Source organism: Pundamilia nyererei, unplaced genomic scaffold (genome assembly GCF_000239375.1).
Source record: "Pundamilia nyererei isolate P.nyererei 1_Seehausen unplaced genomic scaffold, PunNye1.0 scaffold00239, whole genome shotgun sequence".
Classification (NCBI taxonomy): domain Eukaryota; kingdom Metazoa; phylum Chordata; class Actinopteri; order Cichliformes; family Cichlidae; genus Pundamilia; species Pundamilia nyererei.
Genome location: NW_005187640.1, coordinates 196,499 through 216,347, shown reverse-complemented (window position 1 = coordinate 216,347; position 19,849 = coordinate 196,499). Strand labels below are relative to the sequence as shown.

General features: G+C 43.8%; 1 protein-coding gene across 1 annotated transcript in view; it reads left to right on the top strand.

Moving 5' to 3' along the window:
• cntnap5a (contactin associated protein family member 5a) overlaps positions 1-19,849 on the top strand; it is a 140,638-nt gene that overhangs the window by 79,024 nt on the left and 41,765 nt on the right. The window contains exons 8-13 of the mRNA XM_013914947.1: positions 990-1,257; positions 4,613-4,756; positions 4,873-5,038; positions 8,978-9,084; positions 12,951-13,070; positions 16,773-16,973. Coding sequence (XP_013770401.1) covers positions 990-1,257; positions 4,613-4,756; positions 4,873-5,038; positions 8,978-9,084; positions 12,951-13,070; positions 16,773-16,973 — 1,006 coding nt within the window. The remainder of the gene's footprint in view (positions 1-989; positions 1,258-4,612; positions 4,757-4,872; positions 5,039-8,977; positions 9,085-12,950; positions 13,071-16,772; positions 16,974-19,849) is intronic.

Here is a 19,849-nt window from a genome sequence, read left to right as displayed (position 1 = left end):
TGTGTGTGTGTGTGTGTGTGTGTGTGTGTGTGTGTGTGTGTGTTTCCACATGCACATTAGCACCACTGACCTATGTGCAACACCAGAGTCGGTGTATTAAAGTCTGTTTTGCTGATTGTCTCCATGGATGGTCTGATGTGTGTTGCTGTGTATTATGGGATGGAATAGTCTTTCTATTCTTTCCTCCTATAAAGATTGGTCCCAGTGTTTCCTCCCATAAAGGAGGTAATAAAGCAGCACTGAAACACATTTCTGTGGCATACAGAGAATCCGACCAGCTTCCAGTTCCTCTTCCTTTAATCACATGCTTTAATGGAGACTTCTGATTGGCTGTCCGCAGCCAATATAATATTTTTAACAGCAGGTGGGATGAGACCAATATTAGAGTCATCTCTCAGCAGCCAATAGGAGCCAGTAGAATAAACAACTGCTTGAAGCTGTAGCCTCCCAGACATGACCTGTATATATGCTGACCTCATATTTAATATTTGAGATGCACTTCATGCAGAAATGCTGGGAGCTCTTCACCCATTCTGTGAAGATAAGAGAGTCTGCTTTTAAATGGATCATTCAATGACGGTCGCTGTGCTGTGAGAGTGTCCACCACTGTAACACTGGAATATTGTATTGCAGAAAACAGTGAAAAGCAAAGTAAATCCATTATGAAGAAACGCTGACATTCAGTTTCCTCTCTGTGTGAGGTTATTTGATGAAATTTTCATTTGACACTACACAATGTGTCGGCTCTTTTACAGCATTACTATAAATTCTGTTCCAAGTACTACAAATTGGTACTGATGAATAATTTGCTGTTGATGCCAAATAATTCAGTTTAATGAATATTGTGGTTGACACTAGGAAAAGGTTCTGGTGTCAGTTACCATTTGTTCCCTGTTTGTGCGCAACAACATGACATTTATTTCCCATGACACCTAACATATTGTGCAAGATGCATGTAAATCTGCATCCTTGGCTTTTTCGTCCTCCAGGGCAATGTGACCTTCTCGTGTTCGCAGCCCCAGCTGGTGGCTTGCACCTTTGTGAGCTCCAGCAGCAGCTTCCTGTCGCTCCCATCAGCATCGCCTGCTGTGGGGGGTTTCTCCGTTCGCTTCCAGTTCAGGACGTGGAACCCGGAGGGGTTGCTGCTCTCCGTCCAACTCAACCCAGATCCACAGAAGCTGAGGCTGCAGATCAGCAACAGCTGGCTACGCCTGACCCTCCACAGCTCGGGACGACAGAAATCAGAGGTCTCAGCCGGTGAGTCCACACAACAGACTAATGTGTCCCTGAGTCTACTGTGCACTCCTGATAGTACAAAATCAGACATTTCCTGTTCGGCTCGAACTAGACTTAATCGTCCCCACAGATCCATGTCTGCACTAGATCTGAGATAGAAAAGGTTCAGTGGCATACACCACTTAGCCACAACATGAAGCCACTGACAGCTGAAGTGATTAACATTTATTAAGTCGTTATAGTGGAATGTGCTGCCAGAGACAAACTCACCTAAAGATTGGTGCATGCCAGTTACACAGCTGGCCTGCAGGATAATGCAGCTGCATGCTGCAAACCAGCTCAGGAGCAGCTCAAGAAACATGAAATATAGTCACAGAAATGACCCTCATGTAATGATCAGGACCCAAAGTCCAAGCAGGAGGAACTGGAGGACACCAGGAGAGGCCCTGTGTCCAACCCCAGTGGGTCATTTTTGTTAGAGCGATGCAGAAACCTGTAGAGATGAAAAATGAAGCTAACGTACAGCTGTGCTCCTGTGCACACTCGGCCCCTTTTAATACACGTAACACGACCTGGAGGATGGAACAGCGCATGTTCGTACACTTTTAGTATTTGATTAACTTGTTAATTTGAAAATTTGTGTTTTAGTCATTTGTCTTCACAGTGTGCGGTTGTAGCAGTGTGACACATTAGATCAAGTTAATGTTGTTTTATTCTATTTGTGAGTCTACTAAGAAGCTACTACTAGCTTAGCAAAAGGACTAGATGAATTGGTCTAGCATGAACACAGACTGGCACAGGGTTGGGTCAGTTTCAGCTTCTGAATCACATTTTGATTCACAGCATCATCGGCGAACGCCAGCCTCCAAAAGCCTGTTTGCACTGCTGAGTCCTCCAAGGTGCTTGTTTTGTGCTCAGCAACCAATTTAATCTGTCTGACTTGTATCACCTTCATCCTGAAGAAAGTCGAAAATAATATGGCTTTTTCTTTTTTTGGGGGGGAAAATATCATCTAATTATCTGTATAGGATTCCTTAGCAAAAATAACAGAGATAAGTAAGATTGCTTGGGGGAAGTCAGGCTCTCAGCAGTTGGATGGCTGCAGGGAAATATAGATGGAGAAGAAAACCACAGCTCAGGGACTGTATTCCCTTTTATATAATTTGCCTCATGGTGCATTAAATTAAACATCTGCGCAAGGACATATCAGCCTTAGAGCTGCAGCCTATGAAGCCTGTGACCTCGAGTCCTGCAGTCGTGCAGAAACAATACATTTACCATAGTTAAAGGAAGGATCTGTTTATTGTTCGTGTTACCGTCATCAGAATCCCTCGTCTTTCTCGTCCACTTTTGGAGGTCAAACTGAAATTAGATATAGCGTATCATAGCATCTATACGCAGCAAACAATGTTATCATATTAAAGGCAGTGCGAGACAATCCCCAGGTCCTCGTCTCTGATGTGTGGAAACCCATCCTGTGGGAGCATGCTGCACCAAGCACAGATGCAGGGTGGAGGGCATCCCTATATGGAGATGATGTGTGATGCTCTGTTAGCTGAACATCTTCTCTGTGATGCCTGGACCGTAGCGTGGGAGAGCCCGGTGTGTAAACGTGAGCGCGGCGTGCTGAGTGAGCGTCGGGCACAGCGATCGTCCGAAGCTTAAGAAATAAAATGGAAACATGGTTTTAATTAAAGGCAGCTACAGATTCTCACCACTTTGCTGGAACAAAGTAACGATGTCAGATACCGAGCAGCATCACTCTCAGTGTAATCATTAAACTGCAGACTTTTGTTTTTCTCCAAAGTTGAACTTTTCCCTTCAGTTTCATTCGCACTGTCACATCACTGTTCCACTGCGTCCTCGTTCAGCTGATAGAAGAGCATTGGCAGGATGAAAATGGGCCCTGACAACGTGGGAGCTGCGTGCACGGGGACCTCAATGTGAAAAGAATTTCGTCAACATGTCGTCACAACATGTTGCATGAACACACTGGTGTGGACACGGGCTGCCACTGACTCTTTGGAGCAGTGATCACATCCAAATATATTTTTTAGAGGCAGGATAAGAGTTGACCTGTTTTTACAGTTGAAACAAATGCTTGCGTCAATGCGATCGGCTGTTCCTACCCAGCTAATAGTCCCTGCAGCGTATCAGGTCATTGTTGTGCAAGTCCTCACACTCATTTAGTTGTTCAGAGTCTGTCTTGTCCTGCTGTCAGACTCCAGCTCCTCCGTCTTGCACTGATTATGATCCTTATTCTGCTGAGGAGATGCTGTGACTACAACACTGGTGCTGTAGCACTGGAACACACTCAGCCCCGGGTCGGATGTGAAAACGATAAGCGCGTCGTGAGGATATCAGCTGACATGAAACACAAACAGAAGCTGCCTCGACCCAACTCTTAGCTCACAGGGATTATTAGCTGTACATACTAATGGCCATGTTTAGTGTGAGCGTTCGCCACTCTAACACTTTAAAAGATGAGCAGCAGCCACACAAACTGACTGGGCAGCAAGGAGACAGCAAACACATGGTGAGATTTATATTTCTGACCTGAAAGGAGGGAAGGAAACTCAGATTAATGTTGTCTGCTGTGGCAACTCTGCTTATTCCATGACACAGAGAAACTGCCCGCGGCCCTCAGACTCTTCTGGGATGCAGGGATCTGCTGCAAGTCACGGGCACTGTTGGACTGAGTGTGAGTGGAACAGAGGCGTGGGTCAGTCAGTCCTCCTGAAGGCTGCAGCTTTGTGATGATCTGTCACAGCCACTTTTACTTTGGTGAAGCACTTGGTGGCTTACAGGTTAAAGGTTTGGGTTAGGCAGTGCAGGCAGCTGTAGTAACCTCCTCAGTCATCATCAGCAGACTCAGCAACAAGGGAACAAAGAATCTGACTGACATGGTCTGCAGAGTCGTGTGAGTGTGTTTGCTCACATGTCTGCAGCCTTCTGACTGTAGGTGATCAGCTGTAACAGAGATGCTGGTGTCATCTTTAAGTGAAGGATGGAGAAGGATTGACTGCGGTACAGTGCTTACTTCACATTAGTGGAGGTAATGCACCCACGTTATTTGTTGACAATAATAAAGAACCAGGAAGAAGCTGACGTTAGTAATTTCTCCACATTTCCATATTCACTTCATCTAAATGATAAAATATGCGCTGAGTGACACGGCGGAGGAGGCAGGCTTTTTGTTTGGAGGCTCCGAGTGATGGAGGAGGCTGGAAGCTCTGCAGCTCCTGTGGTGTCCGTGAAAACAAGCGTGTGTGTGCACAGGAAATTTACTGGCAGCTCTCAAAAGTCTATTTTTATTTTTTTAAATAAATAAATATTGTTGTCATCTAAACTTCCAAACTGAACCGTTCTTCATCAGGCAGGAGAGTCAGCGATGGGCTGTGGCACTCTGTGAGCCTCGACGGCAGGAACCTACAGATCACTCTGACTGTGGATAACGAGCCCTCCTCCACTATTGAACTTTGGGAACAAGTGCAATCCAGAGGCAGCTTATACTTTGGAGGTTCGTGGATTTACACACCAATATTAACATAGCTTAAGACGTTCTCCTTTACACTCTAACCCAATGTTTCCTGGGAATAAAAGCTAAAGGTTGTATCGTGTGTTATTTCCATCCAGGCTGTGCTGCGACTGCTCCAGACTGCCAGGGCTTTGCTCCGGCGTTCCAGGGTTGTATGCGGCTCATATTCATCAACAGCCAGCTGATGAATCTCAGTCATGTACAGCAAGGACTGCTGGGGAATTATAACGAGCTTCAGTTCGACACGTGCAATATAAAAGACAGGTAAAGTATCCTGAATGTGTTTGAGTAAGAACATGGCTCAGACGTAGAGCTGCTGAAAGCATGCACACGTGACTGTTGAATGTCAAACATTATCCAAGATGGCAGCACAGCCTCATCCATGCCCACTCTGTTAATTTGTGGATGACAGCGTGCTGCCTGCAGCGCAGCCTGAATGTCACTGACATCTTGTCCTATAGAGACAAACTGACAGGATCGTCCAATTAAAGTGCAACAGAAAACTGGCGAGTAGCTTCCCTGGCAGAGGGCTATGCTAACAAGCTGCCTCCCTACTGTCCTGTGTGCCGTGCTCTCCCTCATTACCCCACAGCTGCGGGCCCTGTGAGCACCTTCATGTGGATCTTGTACAGGATTGAAGTAAACATGCAGACTGCTTTTTCTTCAGTTTCACATGTCTGCTGTCTAAGCCAGCGTTTGCAAACACAGGAGCGACGGCAGTCTCCCGTGTCAGTGAGGCGAACGGCACGCTGCAGGAAGTGACCGAATAAAGAAGGCGATGCAGCTCCAGGAGATGCAGCTCCAGGAGCATGCTTTGGTGCTCTTCCACGTGATTTCATTTATTGAAGGGCGTCAGTCAAGAAGCAAACTGCCACTAGGATTACACAAACAGCATCAGGCTGTCTTTGATGAAACATGGCTGAAACTTTGGTGCAGATACTGCAGCGGTGTACAAACTCACCCTCCTCAAGATGAGTTCAGCCATCCTCTGTTTTCTTTAAGCAGCCATCCATACGTCCATTTCTACTGCTGGCCACAGGGACAGCAGTCTCACTGTAGTCCAAACATCTCCCAGCCTCTGGCTCTGAATCGGAGATGTTCTCAAACCAAGTGAAAAACATTTCCATCATGTTCTGGGCCTCCTCTTGGATGGACGAATTACTCAGCTTAGATGCATCCAGAAGGCATCCTGACAGGAAGCCTGAACCATCACTGAGGGAACAGCAGCTCTACCCTGAATCACTCAGATCCTCATTCAGCCTCTGCTGTCACTTTATCGCGGAGGCCAACATTTGGTGCATCTCTAAAGCTGAGCCAGGACACCCTTCAGCTTTTGGTTGGACCCTGTTCTTATTCAAATGATGACACATACAGCAGTACCACTGCTTACATTGTACCGTGTGGGCCAGAGGGCTGCACTGTGTAGAGTCACTGTTATCATCCAGTGCACACACTTCACAGCATGCCAGCCTGCACTCCCGTCTTTATGCTTGAACTTTAATTTAGGCTCCAGCAGCTCCTTGGGGAAACTCCTTCATCTTCATGCTAACTGTGTTTGTCTTTGCTTTGGTGTTGGCTTGGTTACGTATTTTGCACTGAATAACCATTTACTTCCTGAAAAAGATTGATTTATCAGGCTTATGTTTATTATTATTATAACATTTAAAAACTTCAGGGCTATCTTACGAGTTGTTGTGATACGAGAGTGGGATGTTTGTTAGTGAGATCCACCTTGACCAGTGACATCTGATTTCTCACCCGTGTGGTGAGAGCTCGGTCCTGGGATGTATTTACTGGGTGAATGAGACCAAATGGCAAATTAACTGCTAATAAAAATCATTTGAAAACTTGAGGGAGGTGAACCTATGATTTCCTCCTTTCTGTTCTGAGCTTTTACTTTGACGATACGAGGAAATGAACTCAGACTGAAGCTTCTTTGCTTTCGGTCTAATTACACTGTGACTCACTTTATTGTTCGTGTGCACCTGGGTGTGCCAGCTGCTGTCATTTCTTGACCTGTAAGGTCAACCGTGCACACAACATCAGAAAATAGCCCGACGGTAATTAAACCGACGGCTGCAACCTTATCCGTGTTGCGGCCGGCCTGTGCTGCTGCAGTTAATAGGTGAGAGATAAAAGTGCATGAAATTATAGATGCATGCTTGAAAGGCTGGCAATTATGTGAAACTGAAGGAGGCTCGAGGACGGGACTATTAATCAGAAGAGTGCAGTTTAAAATTTTCCCTGAAACACGTTTTGTGGTGAAATCCTATTAACGGGCATTCTTGTCTGAAGGTGACAGAGATGCATTTATTTTTAGAGAAGCGCTGCCACGGCTCCACTTTCTCAAATTCAGACAAGGGCGCAGTGTGAGAAAGCGTCAGTTCACACTTGTTTTTATTTTTACTTTGCACAACATGAATCAACAGCAAATGAGTCTTTTGGGGGACTTCAAAGCTGGTGTTCATGACAGCACAGGAGCGAATAAAGGGGAACGTGAGCACGGCTCTTTCTTACCTGCTGGATAAAAGATCGGCTTTGTAAACACCAGCAAAACAACTGCTTCTGTTAGTCGCTAATGCAGATGCCTGGAAGCCGCCTATTTATGTGGGTTTGTTTGTTTTTCCTTCTTTGTGGTTGGAAGTAAAGTGTTATCATCCTGAGCAGCTCCTAAAGCCTCAGTTGTTCTGAAAGCTTGAAAGAGCTCAGCACATCAGGAGGTAGCTACAGATTTTTCAATTAGTCAGCAGACGGGAAAGTTAATTAGCAAACGTTTTGATAATCAATTACAAGCAGTCAAAAGACAGAACATGTCTGCCTGCAGCTTTTTCAATGAGAAAACTTGTTCTGTGTTGTTTCTGACATGCTAGCATGTTGCATGTCCTTCACTTTAAAATCGCTGCTTACAGTCTGAAGAGAAGGACCAATCATAGATGCATGCATAGATATACCCCTTTGGTAGCGGTGACAGAGGGCCGATCTGCTCAGCTCTGTGTGGTTTTGTGTGGCAGAGCATTTGAGCTAACATAGCATGCAGACGCTAACAGCAGCAGCAGTTCTTTCTTTGTGAACCTGAGAAGCGTCATTACTGAAAAGCCTGTCAGGTCTGTGACAAACCTCTCCTTGGATGTGTGTATATACACATACAGCTGTCCCTCACTGGACAATCACACACTGTCCATAGATGTCCCCTCATCTTAGCTTTATTGGTGACTTTAGGTGGAAATGAAGGGTCACGGTCGTGTGATGAACCGCCAATCCGACTCTGGAGAACGCAGGAAAACACGCATGGATGGGGTTTGAAGTGTATTCTGCTTCTCTGCTTTGTGACTAACTGTAATGACAGATGTTCATCATTGCAGATCCACTCAGTCCTGTTTTGTTTAAGTGTTCCTCAGACAGAGATTCATGGATCAGAAACAGCTGAACTGCAGTTCTGGCAGAAAGGCAGATACCACGGATGAAGATCGCCGCGGTTAGAGCTCCAGACTGTAAAGCTAAAATCTTCTTATAGCACCAGTTACAACAACAGTTACCTCAAAGTGCTTTATATACAATATTAGAGAGAAAAGCTGCAGCAATAGATGATCCCTGATGGGGAAGCACTCGGTGTCAGCGGGAAGGAAGAACTTCCTTTAAGTTTTATTTCACGAGCTCAGTGATGATGAGCGATGATGGATGAGGGGAAGGCCTCGAAGGAGACTGGCCGGGCCGATCCCCGTGTACCAATGAGAAGTGAATGAAAGGAGGGGGGGGGACAGCAGGCATTCACACCCCTCCCTCAGGCTGGGAGGGGTGTGAATGAGATCCCACTCCTGACATTCAGATAATATCTCCACTTAAATGTTTGCTCATTTAAACATAACATACAAAATCATTATTTATTATTAGTAGGAATAAATTGAGACAGTAGAGTTAAAATTTTCTCACCGTTCGTTCATGTGCTTGGTCTGAAGTTCAGTTGATGAGTCCCCAGACTGTGAAACGTTGGTGCTGTTGGTGAACGGTGTGTGCACATTATGACTCTTCATGTAAAGTCGAGAGAGTCACCCCAACAACGTACAGTCAAGCATACAGTGGATCGAAATGTCGTCGTGCTGGATCAAAGGTTCAAACTGTGGAAATAAAGTGATTCAAATGTCCATATATCAGGTACAATCACTAAGTAAATGAGTGGATTCCTAAACTGTGCTTTCTTTGCAGATGCCTTCCTAACCTGTGTGAGCACGGAGCGCGCTGTTCTCAGATGTGGAGCTCTTTCTCCTGTGACTGCTCGGGGACGGGTTATGCTGGAGCGACATGTCACAACTGTGAGCACTTTGTCTCACTTTCATTTCTTCACCTCCTCTCAAAGCCGCCATTACATCCGCCGCACCGCCCCATTTAGTCTCGGTCTGCCGAGTTGTGTCATTCGATTCGGCACACATCCGCCAGCCTCGCTCGTACCTTTCTTCACCTGTGCAGAGCAAAAAAAGCTGTCCTGCTTCGACTTGACAAGACCTTTACAACCGATGCTGCTATTCTCACTTTCAAAATTCTGAGAATCTTTTTTCGCTACACCCTAAATAGTGTTAGACTGGCTGACTTTAGACTGACTCTGCATGTAGGAGCTTTTCCTTACGGCTGTCATTTTATGACATCGCCTTGATATTTGCTGTGGAGACGGCTGTTGGAAAGTATGTGTGAAATTCCCCTGCCCCAGAATACTGATATCTTGTTTATATGCAGCCAAACACAGTCGTGTTTGGCTGATGGAGAGAACATGGCAGATAAGATCATCTGCTGAATTAAAAATAGGGCCTTTCATCAACTTCCCCGTAAACACGTGAAATCAACTTTTCTGTCTGGACTCAAAACCTGAAACCTGACAGAGTCTGAAAACACTCAGCAGATTCAATGACATTCAGAAATGTCTGGCTTCATCTCTGGAGTTTGCACACACACACACAAGCCCATTCAGCTATCTTATTGAGGACCTTCATTGACGTTACGGTTTCCCTAGCCTGACACTAAAACCACATTTTGAGCCTCAAAAATGCTTCAAACTTGTGAGGACCGTGAGTGTGTCCTCACAAGTGACTGTTGGTTCTCACAAGTATAGTAGAATGCAGATTTCGGTGCTCACAAAGACAGACAGGAACACACACACACACTTCTCGTGCTGAGTTCAAACTGCATGACTGTGACAAAAAGGTCTCATTTTGCCCTCTGGGTGGTTTTAGAAAACACTCCACTGGACAGCACCTTACTATCCTGGTTATACTGGCTGGCACTAGCATCATAACTGAGACTTGTTAGCTTTGACAGATGCAGTGGCTGGAAACATTCATTAGTAAACTCGAGACTTATGTGGCCAAAGGACTGATGAGGTATTTGTCATCTTTCCTTCCACAATCCACAGATTCACTGATCCTCCTGCAGTGTTTGTGTGTGTATGTGAGTCTTTGGCCAAAGTGTTCTCCAGGTCAGTTTCAATCAGACTGTGTAGCTGTGAACTGATTTATGTTTGTGCATCTATAGATGAGAAATTGTGTCTTTCTAAGGCTACGTCCACACGTACACGGGTATTTTTGAAAACGGAGATTTTCCGTTTTCGTTTTAAAAAACAATCCCGTCCACACGTAAAGGCAGAAATGAAGGAAAACGCTGCTATGAACATGCCAAAGCAGCAGGTGGCGCTATATTCCTAACCGTGTAGAAATGTTGGCCAATCAGAAGTCTAGAAGCCTCGGTGGGAAAAAGTAAACAAAGCTGGGGCATAGAAGCAGAACCGAGTCGTATGTGTGGAGGGACAGTAACTGTGTGTATATGTAAGCATTTAAACACTGCAGAGAGTAGAATTAACAGTAACAGTATTGTAGAAATTCATTTCACCGAAACAATAACGTGGCGCACACTGTGACGTCAAAAAAGGCGCACATCTTTGACGCTGCATTTTCTCCGTTTTTCTTGTCCACACGTAAATGCAAAAACGGAGTTTCAGAAAATATCCACCCTGGCCGGAGCTTTTAGAAATCTACGTTTTCAGTGACCGAAAACGCCGTTGACGTGTGGACGAAAGGTGCAAACGCATAGAAAAATCTGCGTTTTCAAAAATACCCGGGTAAAAGCTAATTACTGAGTTCTTTTCCTTTGTAACCACACCCTAACAAAAACATGATTACCGTATTTTCCGCAATATAAGGCGCACTTAAAGTCCTTTACTTTTCTCAAAAATCAACAGTGCGCCTTATGTATGAATTCTGGTGGTGCTTACTGAGCTCGAAATAATTTTATGTACACAGCGCTCAAAAATCTGTCAGAAACCGCACTGCTTGATGGATTGTTGGAGCATTACGGCTAATCTGGGTCTTAAACTCTGTCTGCTTCAGGTCCCAAAGTCAAACAAGCACACAGCATCACTGAGAGTTAAAAACTCGCTAAATTCTTTCATCTTTAATAAAATGATCAGTGTTGCTGCTTTACCAGGTGTAACAATTAAGTTAAACATCCAGGCATCCATGAAAACAGGATTTATTACATTTAACGGAGTCAGAAGTTAGCAGGAAGTTAGCTCGCTAGCTTCCACCTAAACATGATATAGCATGTTCTGACTGAGAGATTTCTGAGAAATTCAAACGTACAGCTCTGTTATCACTTCCAACATAAATGAAGACAGAAAACTAAACAGCAGTGACGTTTGTAGGGTTACTGAAGTTGGGCTAGCTGGTATTTAATGATGTGCTACGTGATCGCTAGCAAATAGCTATGTTAGCATAGCATAAACACACTGAAGCTGGAGGATGAACGCTAACACTTTTCCACTCGATAAAAGTTAAAGAGACAAATGTAATCGCATGGCAGGATGTTATAAAAGGACCAAACTTCAGTCAGGAGAACAACTGAGATAATCCATCCACAATACGAGGTTAGTCATTAATCGTGGCTCAAAGAAGTGACAGTTCGTCTTGTAACCGGAAAGTTGCGGGTTCAAGTCCCGGCTCGGACAGTCTCGGTCGTTGTGTCCTTGGGCAAGACACTTCACCTACCACCTACTGGTGATGGTCAGAGGGGCCGATGGCGTGATATGTCCGTAGCTGCCTCCACCAGTGTGTGAATGAATAGTGGTATTGTAAAGCACTTTGAGGGCCCTGAAAAGCGCTATATAAATGCAATCCATTATTATTATTATTATACACTACAACAACACGGGAATAGAGCCGCTGTGAGAGAATTCAGCAGTAATGAATCAATGGCACGGAAGTGGAGGAAGCAAGACTCTGACTGTTTTGTTTCGTTTAGCCGGGCTTATAATCCAGTGCGCCTTATGGTCCAAAAAATAACGTTTGTGAATATTTTTTACAAACACACAAGGTTACAAAATTCATTTCACAGCTACACCGTCTGATTTACAAGTACAAAATATTTATGAGCACAGTTTGAGCCCATAGGGGTCATGTCTGTTGTTTTAGAGGTAGTAACCTGTGAGTTATGATGGAGCATGAACAGGATGAGCTACTATGTCGCTGGTGTTCTGGTTCTTCAGGCACTCGGGGGCATCATTTTGCCGTGGGTCTAAATTAAAGGTTCGTGCTGTCATGTTAGTCTTTCGCCTCATCTGGCTCTTCAAAGCAGATCCTGTGGTATCTAGAGGAGCTCACAAAGGCCTGTGCTGTCATGTAGTTTTAATTGTTCTAATGAGTTTTTTTGCTTTTCTGTATTTGGATGCTTTGTGATGTCTCTGCCATTTATCTCAGTTTGTTACATTGACTTCTATTTTTGAAAAACATGGCGTACAAATAGGCTGACTTGACTTAATTATTTTCATCAAATAATAGAAGTTATTATGAAGCCAGCAGCAGGCAGTAACGTTTGTTTGCTGTCCTTTCATCCCATTAAAATGACAGTCACTGCCACAAACAAAGGCCTCTGTTAGTGTGTATCTCTGTGAAGATGTTTAAGATGTTCCTTGATGTGAATCGATTTGTGTGGAGGACACTGGTTCAGGATGTTGGTGCCATAATTAGCATAAAGAAAAAAGCCAAAGCATGGACATCGTTCACTTCTATAATACAGCACAGAGTTCATACATTTAGATAGGTTTTGTGTATTCATGACTCATCCAATCGAGAGCCGTCAGAGCGTGGGCTGATTGTTGGACGAATGACTGATTTCTGTCCCACTCTGCATCTTGCAGCCATTTACGAGTCTTCCTGTGAGGCCTACAAGCTGAGTGGCAGCTCATCGGGCTTCTACTTCATTGATCCAGATGGGAGTGGTCCTTTGGGGCCCACACAGGTATACTGCAACATGACAGGTGAGATCATTGTAGACCTCGTGTTGTCACCTTTTACTCCATTCAACATCACCCGAGAACACAGAGAAAGCTCAGAGTAAAGAGTGCACTGGCTTATAGATTAGCCTGCATTGATCCAGAGCCAGCAGCAGTCTAGGCGACCTCCTGAGGGTTTTTAAATGCATGTTCGGTGTGTGTTAAACACAGATTTAATCTTTCATTTGTTTCCAATCTTTTGGTTCTTTATGTATATGCAGCATGCTGCCTTTTGTTGCCTCGATCTTTAATCAGAGGGAAAGGTTTTCATGGTGTCTTCATGAATGATGCTTCAATTAAAAGGTCATCTTGTCCACTCAAGTATGGCTGAGAGCAGAAATGTGGGATTTGTTGCTTCTCAAATCAAAAAGATTACAACTTGGCACTGGGTTAGTTCAGTCGGATGAGCGGGCGACCGGCTGGGGTCGAGTCCGACCCGTGGCCCTTTACCGCATGTCTTCCCCTCTCGCTTCCCTGTATCCATCCAATAAAGCCAGTTAAAAATATATTAAAAAAAGATTACAACTTGACAGGCTTAGAGATCTTGAGCCCCCTCCCAGTGGCCTCCAGAGGCTCGGGTCATTAACGTCAACAAGGGTTAATCCCCTGCACAGTGCATTTCATGACAGTAATTCTGGATGTTTTGGATGCAGGGCGAGTCACGGTGCCATGAAAACGTTTAAACTGTTAAGTCGTTTGAAGGAATGCATAAATCTGCACATTTCTTGGGTAAAAGTTTTGGTTTTGACCTGATCCCAGCTCAAAGTCACGTCTGCAGCACTCGCCGTGCTGCAAACAGGAATATCCACATTCATTTTCACAGAAATTTGCCCATTGATTTCTGAAATCTCGGCAGTTATCTGTTGCTCGTGGAGAAACGAGGAAAGTTACGTCGAGGCAGAGGAGTCGATAAAATAATTACGAATGTCGCTGTCGGCAGCACAGATATCGACAGTGATCGCGTGGCACCGTGCTGCGTTTGGGAGAGGGTTAGTGTTGGTGTTTGGGAGCTGTGGGAGCAGACTGATGTCACCAGTGTGGGTGTTGTGATTTGGGAGCCAGAAAGAGCTTTTGATGGCACAAACACAATATGCTCTGTGTCACCTGAGATGTGACTTTTGACAGACAGGCAGAGGGACACGAGCTGATCCACAGTCTGCATGACATATAGGACAAAACATATTGAGTTTTGACACTCTGGAGGCCGTGCTCGTCACCGCGCTGTCACAACTTTCCCAGCTGCTTCGTCCCTGCAAGGTTAATGTAGCAGTGATGACATTACAGAGCGAACGTGGTGTTCTCTGCTGCTCTCGTCCAGGGTTTGTTTTTTCAGTCGTCTCCTTGAAAATCTCAGTCGTTCTGCAGCAAATATGTCTCAACTTGACCTCAATTAAGGAATCCATTAGAGATGTAAATAACTGTAAGCCTGCCAACCTGATGAGAATAATCATGAAGTAGGACACAGCCGTCTGATTTTATCCAGAATATTCTGTGTTCGTATGTGGATACCAATAAAATCAGGTTCTTTTTCAAAGTGTAGGGTTTGAAGTAGAGATGGACCAATCCGATATTACGTATCGGTCCGATACTGACCTAAATTACTGGATCGGATATCGGAGAGAAATAAAAAATGTAATCCGATCCATTAAATATCAGGAAAGCAGCTCATAAAACTTGCCACACACCGTAACTCAGCTCATAACCGTAGCACGTCGCAGCAGTATGCATCACCTGATAGAGCAGCTGTGTGTATTTGTAGCCTCGCTACCAAACCAGCATTTTATCTCCGAGGAAGTTTTCCCAGAGAGAAGTAAAGCAAGTGTGTAAGTTCATCTCTGAATGTTTGTAAAGCATTCCTGCGTTAAGCTTAACAACCGATATGGAGCGACTGCCTCTCTCTCCCTCCCTCTCCTGCTGCTACTTCAATCGTGACACTGATCAATGATCAGCTGATCGGCTTTTCTGTCGCGAGTTCGTCTCTCTTGTTTGTTTTTGGCCCACTTCGCGCCAGAAAGAGGAAACCAGCGGCTGAACAACCGCAGCACGTTTAAGCTTGATCAGCTGTTGTTAGAATTTATTTAATATTACTTTCTACACCAGGATCCTTTTCTACAGCTGACGGCTGGTAACTGTGCAGGGGCGGATCTAGCAAAGTTTAGTCAGGGGGGCCGATAGGGCATGAACAGGGAAAAGGGGCACAAAGACATACTTTTCTTTCTTATTCTCATTTAAAATATCGATCTTTTAATAAATAATTATCTGAATCTTACACCCAAAGTTTTAATCTGATGTAAAATGTATAGAAGTCCATTACTGTATATAGTAACTAATAAGTCTAAAACACCCCAGTAAGCTATAGTACTTTTTTCCTTTGGGTACCATCTGTGCAGTCTGCAGTTCTGTTGAAGAAAGATGTTGAATCTATTTAATTATTCTTGAAAAAAATAATTTATTTCTGTGCATTTTTTTTCACACTGCATTAAATTAAAGTTGATTATGTCGATTAATAAACTCCCAGAGAGCAGCCATTTGGCTTTAGCATCATGAGGTGGAGGGTGGGGGGTGGATCCCTTTTTTTTTCGTCAATAACAAATGATAAGTTGTGTCTTTGTTTGTTTGTTTTTTACTTCAGAGTTTTGCCAATCAAGTCATTTTCAGTTAGCCCTTTATGGCCGGCTGGAGCGAGCACGTTTTGCATAACTATTTTTAAATCTCGGTAGAATTGCGACCACATAAACTAGCACAATAATTTTTGTTGCATATGAAACCGGAGGAGTTGTACTCACATCTTATGCATTCAGCTTGTCCTAGGTCACGGTTTCCTTCCACATATAGCTTTGCAAAAATTGCATAAAAGCATTTGTAGCAACAAAAACATAATATTCCAGAAACACGTTTTGCCGATCTGATCAGCTGTTCATAAGACTTCCTACTGGGAACAGACGTCAGCGCGAACTATCGCATGTCCGCCATTACCGTCCCAAAACGCGGTAGTTTTTTCCTATAGAGCATTTACAAAGATATGCTGGTGTTTTTAAAATTCATGTCTGCCTTTGTGAATAGTTTCTGGGATGCTTCGAACTCAAATTACACTGGAAACAGTTCATTTCGATGCACATGCTGGTTTTTTGCAAATTTGCATTAGAATATTTATTTTTGTTTTTCCTGCAGTATATAAAAATAAAACTATGAAGACACTCAAAATAAATTTCCTGTGGTTGGAAACTATTTTGTGCAACTTTTTTCTATTTTCAGTTTCGGGTGATGAACCTCTTAAATTTCTCTAACTAGAAATATTTGTAAAAAAAAACAAAAATGATTTTCTATACGATTTTTTTGTAGTTTATTCTACTTTTTTGCAATTTATGTAATTACTACGGACTTCATGCATGCACATTATTAACATTTGGGATATAACAGTTGTGTTGATGTATAGCAACTTGAAATGCTCCCAAACTACAGCATGTAAAAACCTAAAGATAAGCTGTGGCGTTCTGTGGTAGGTCTTAAAGGGTTAATATAACTGTAAGTTTATTTTATATATAATATAGCAGAGTTCACATTCATGTGTCCAAATCTGCTTCTAACGATGACCTTGTGTGTCACACAGACACATCGTGGGGGAGATCTTGGTGCAGGAGGTGCTGATGTTGGCTTCACAGTAACGCGGGAACATTTTTCTTGCAGAGAAGAAGGTGTGGACCGTGCTGTCCCACAACAGCACAGCTCCGGTCACAGTTCAGACCTCATCCCTTCAGAAACCTCACGTCATGATCTTCAACTACAGCGCTTCGGCCAAACAACTACGTGCCATCGTATCTGGGTCGGAACAGTGCCAACAGGAAGTGGTTTACAACTGCAGGAAGTCCCGTCTTTTTAACACAAAAGGTCAGTGGCTGTCCTAAAACATGTCCCGTGCTGTCACCAGTACCACATCACTGAGAACAGCTGCACTGGATTCAGACGAGTAGACACTGGACACGTGCGTCAGCAGAAATACAGGGCAAACCTGTTTATATGCTCTTACATGCATTTGCTTGCTGACCCCACGGCTGGCTCCCCCCCACTGTGGGACTGAGTGGTCTCATCCAAATGAAGCAGCTGAACGTTGTGTTATTTGTGTTGCATTGTCAGGCTGTCAGCCCGGGGCCACGTTGGAAGCGGCTGCCCTCTTCAACATCCCCTCACCCACTGCTTCCCTACTCTTGTTATAGTTTAACAATAACCTGAAAGGCTGTGTCCAATCTTTTGGTGTACATTCATCTCAGATCTCTGGCACCTATGGTGTTCCAAACATCCGAGCACTCGCGCTTAAAGCATGAAAGATTCATGATTCTGCTGTTCCCTGGGTAGCATGTGTGCACAAACAAACAAGTTCATTATCACCCCAGACATCAAACAAGAGCCAGAACAGCGTATTTCATAGCTGCGTGAACACTCGAAGAAACAGTCGGAGTTTTGTAACGGCCGTCTTTGTTGTTTGGACGCTCGTATCTCCCGTGGAAAAAAGGTCAAATGTCTTTTTGTAATCCACTTCTCTGAGCGTGCAGGTATAAACAGCATCCATTTAAGCAACAGTGTTACTCAACAGAATATGCAAATCGCTCTTAGACGAGATGCCACTCATCGTGCTAATTTAGCAGAAACAACAACAGCAGTAGCTGTTCAAAGGGGCCGCTGGGTTTTCTGGTGCAGCCCTGCCAAAAACATCTGAAGTTCACCTCCAGTTGTGGCGTTTTGCTGTGCAGCATGTCCTCTGACTGCCAGCCTGAACACAGATGTTCAGTCATGTCCTCGTACTGAAACCACGCCGCCCTGGTGTGATTTGCATTTTAAACATGTTGTTTTTTCTTTATTAAATACTCATAATGAACTCAGTTTGCTTTGAGGCAACTGTGGCTTTTAACGTGACAGTGAATTAATATTAAACATTCACAACAGCGCTTTAATTACTCGTCTTTTTGATGTCCTATTCAGCAGTCTTCTTTGTTCTTTTCACATTTTCTTTTTTATCTAGCAAGATTTTCCTGTAGATGCATCCTTTATGAACTTACCCTGGAATTTACATCAGACGGCTCACTTTTTAAACACTTGTTTTTAAAGCTGTGCTAAAGTGGCTCCTAGAAAATAGAAATAGCACCAAGTGAAAATTGGTTTGTCAGCTGTTGCACCGTCAGGTGACTTTATATTGGGACATCTGTTGTCTTATTTTTAACACAAAAAAATTCATTATGCAGGAAATCAAATGAATTCAAATGATGTCATCATTGATTCCAGTGTGGCTCTCAGCACCACCTGCAGCATCACAGCTAAGCACACAGTGAGTGGAGTCAGGCGCGAGAGTTCGTGCCAGACCGTCCTCCGTCCATGCGTCCACTTATGCTTAACAGGATTGGACGATAGGGGCAGCGCCACCTGTTGCCGGGTGTGTGTAAAACGTGGGGCAGAATATTTGAGCTGTAACAGCAGAAGCTTTGTTTGTGCCCTCCAGCTGTCCTGTTGTTGGCCCGTGTCCTCCTTGTCCACCCCAAAGAGGACATATTTGAAAGAAATAGCGCAACAGCCACGTGTCTCTGCAGCATCAGGTACAACCATCAGACAGGTTACATGACTAAGACTGATGGTGCACAGTGTGATGTTGCAGTGAACCTGTAAGATTACTAAAATGGTAAAAGGTAACTGCAGGTGCAAACAAATAATATGGACAGAAGTGTTTCTGTTCTCTGATTTTGACTGGAGGACAAACCGAGACCTCAGTGTTAATTGAATTTAAACAGGCTGTGTACTTGGTTTGAATGTAATCCAGAGTAGCTGAGAAGCTTAGAGAAGGTTGTAGTCGTCAGGCTGTTAAGGTGCAAAACTTAATGAAGCCTGAAGCATTGTCACAGGAGTTTTCTGGGATCGTTGCTGCCAGCAGCGACAGAGGTCAGTGTATTGAATCTTTTTATCTTAAAATCTGCATCCACTGCAAAACGCAGCATCACCCAAGCTCTACTCGCTCTGCTTCAGTGCTGCTGGACGATCAGGAAGTGGATGATACTGCCTCTCTGAGCTGTGGTCTTCATTTGTTTCTCATTTCTAGAGCATACATACAGACTGGAAATATGAAATATGACTCTAATTTAATTAAACCTTTGACTTGAAGTCAATATTAACTTAAGGACAAATTTATCTGACATGTTAAGTTAGATAAACATTTTCAAACCACAAATCCTGATTTTCCATTGCAACAATACAAAATTTCAATTTGACTAAATGACACAGAAGGAAAATCCTGTCCTGTGGGACCTATTGTACTACAGGAAAATAAGTCCTGTGGGAAGAAGGAGCACTGATGTATTCCCTCCCCCTCACATATTTATAGCTCAGAGTATATTTAATGAGCTGAATGCTGCCCCTGCACTGCATACAAACCTTCACACGCTGATTTAAATGTAGGGCTATTTGTGTTTAGCCCACAGTTTGACCCCACACACAGACACACAACAACATTTCCTAGTAGTTCCCACCATGTGCACTTTAAAGTTGTCATCCCCCTTAAATAGTAGCTCTCATCTGTGTGGGTGCAAAGATTGTGAATATTAACCCTGTCAGAGCCAAAGCATCAGAAAAGATCAAACTGAGATGTTTATTAACCTTATAACAAAATCCACATTTGCTTTTGCTGCATCATGTTGGATATGATATATTTTTATTCTATATTTATTCTATACATGTGATACATTGATACATACATGTGATACATTGATACATACATGTGATAC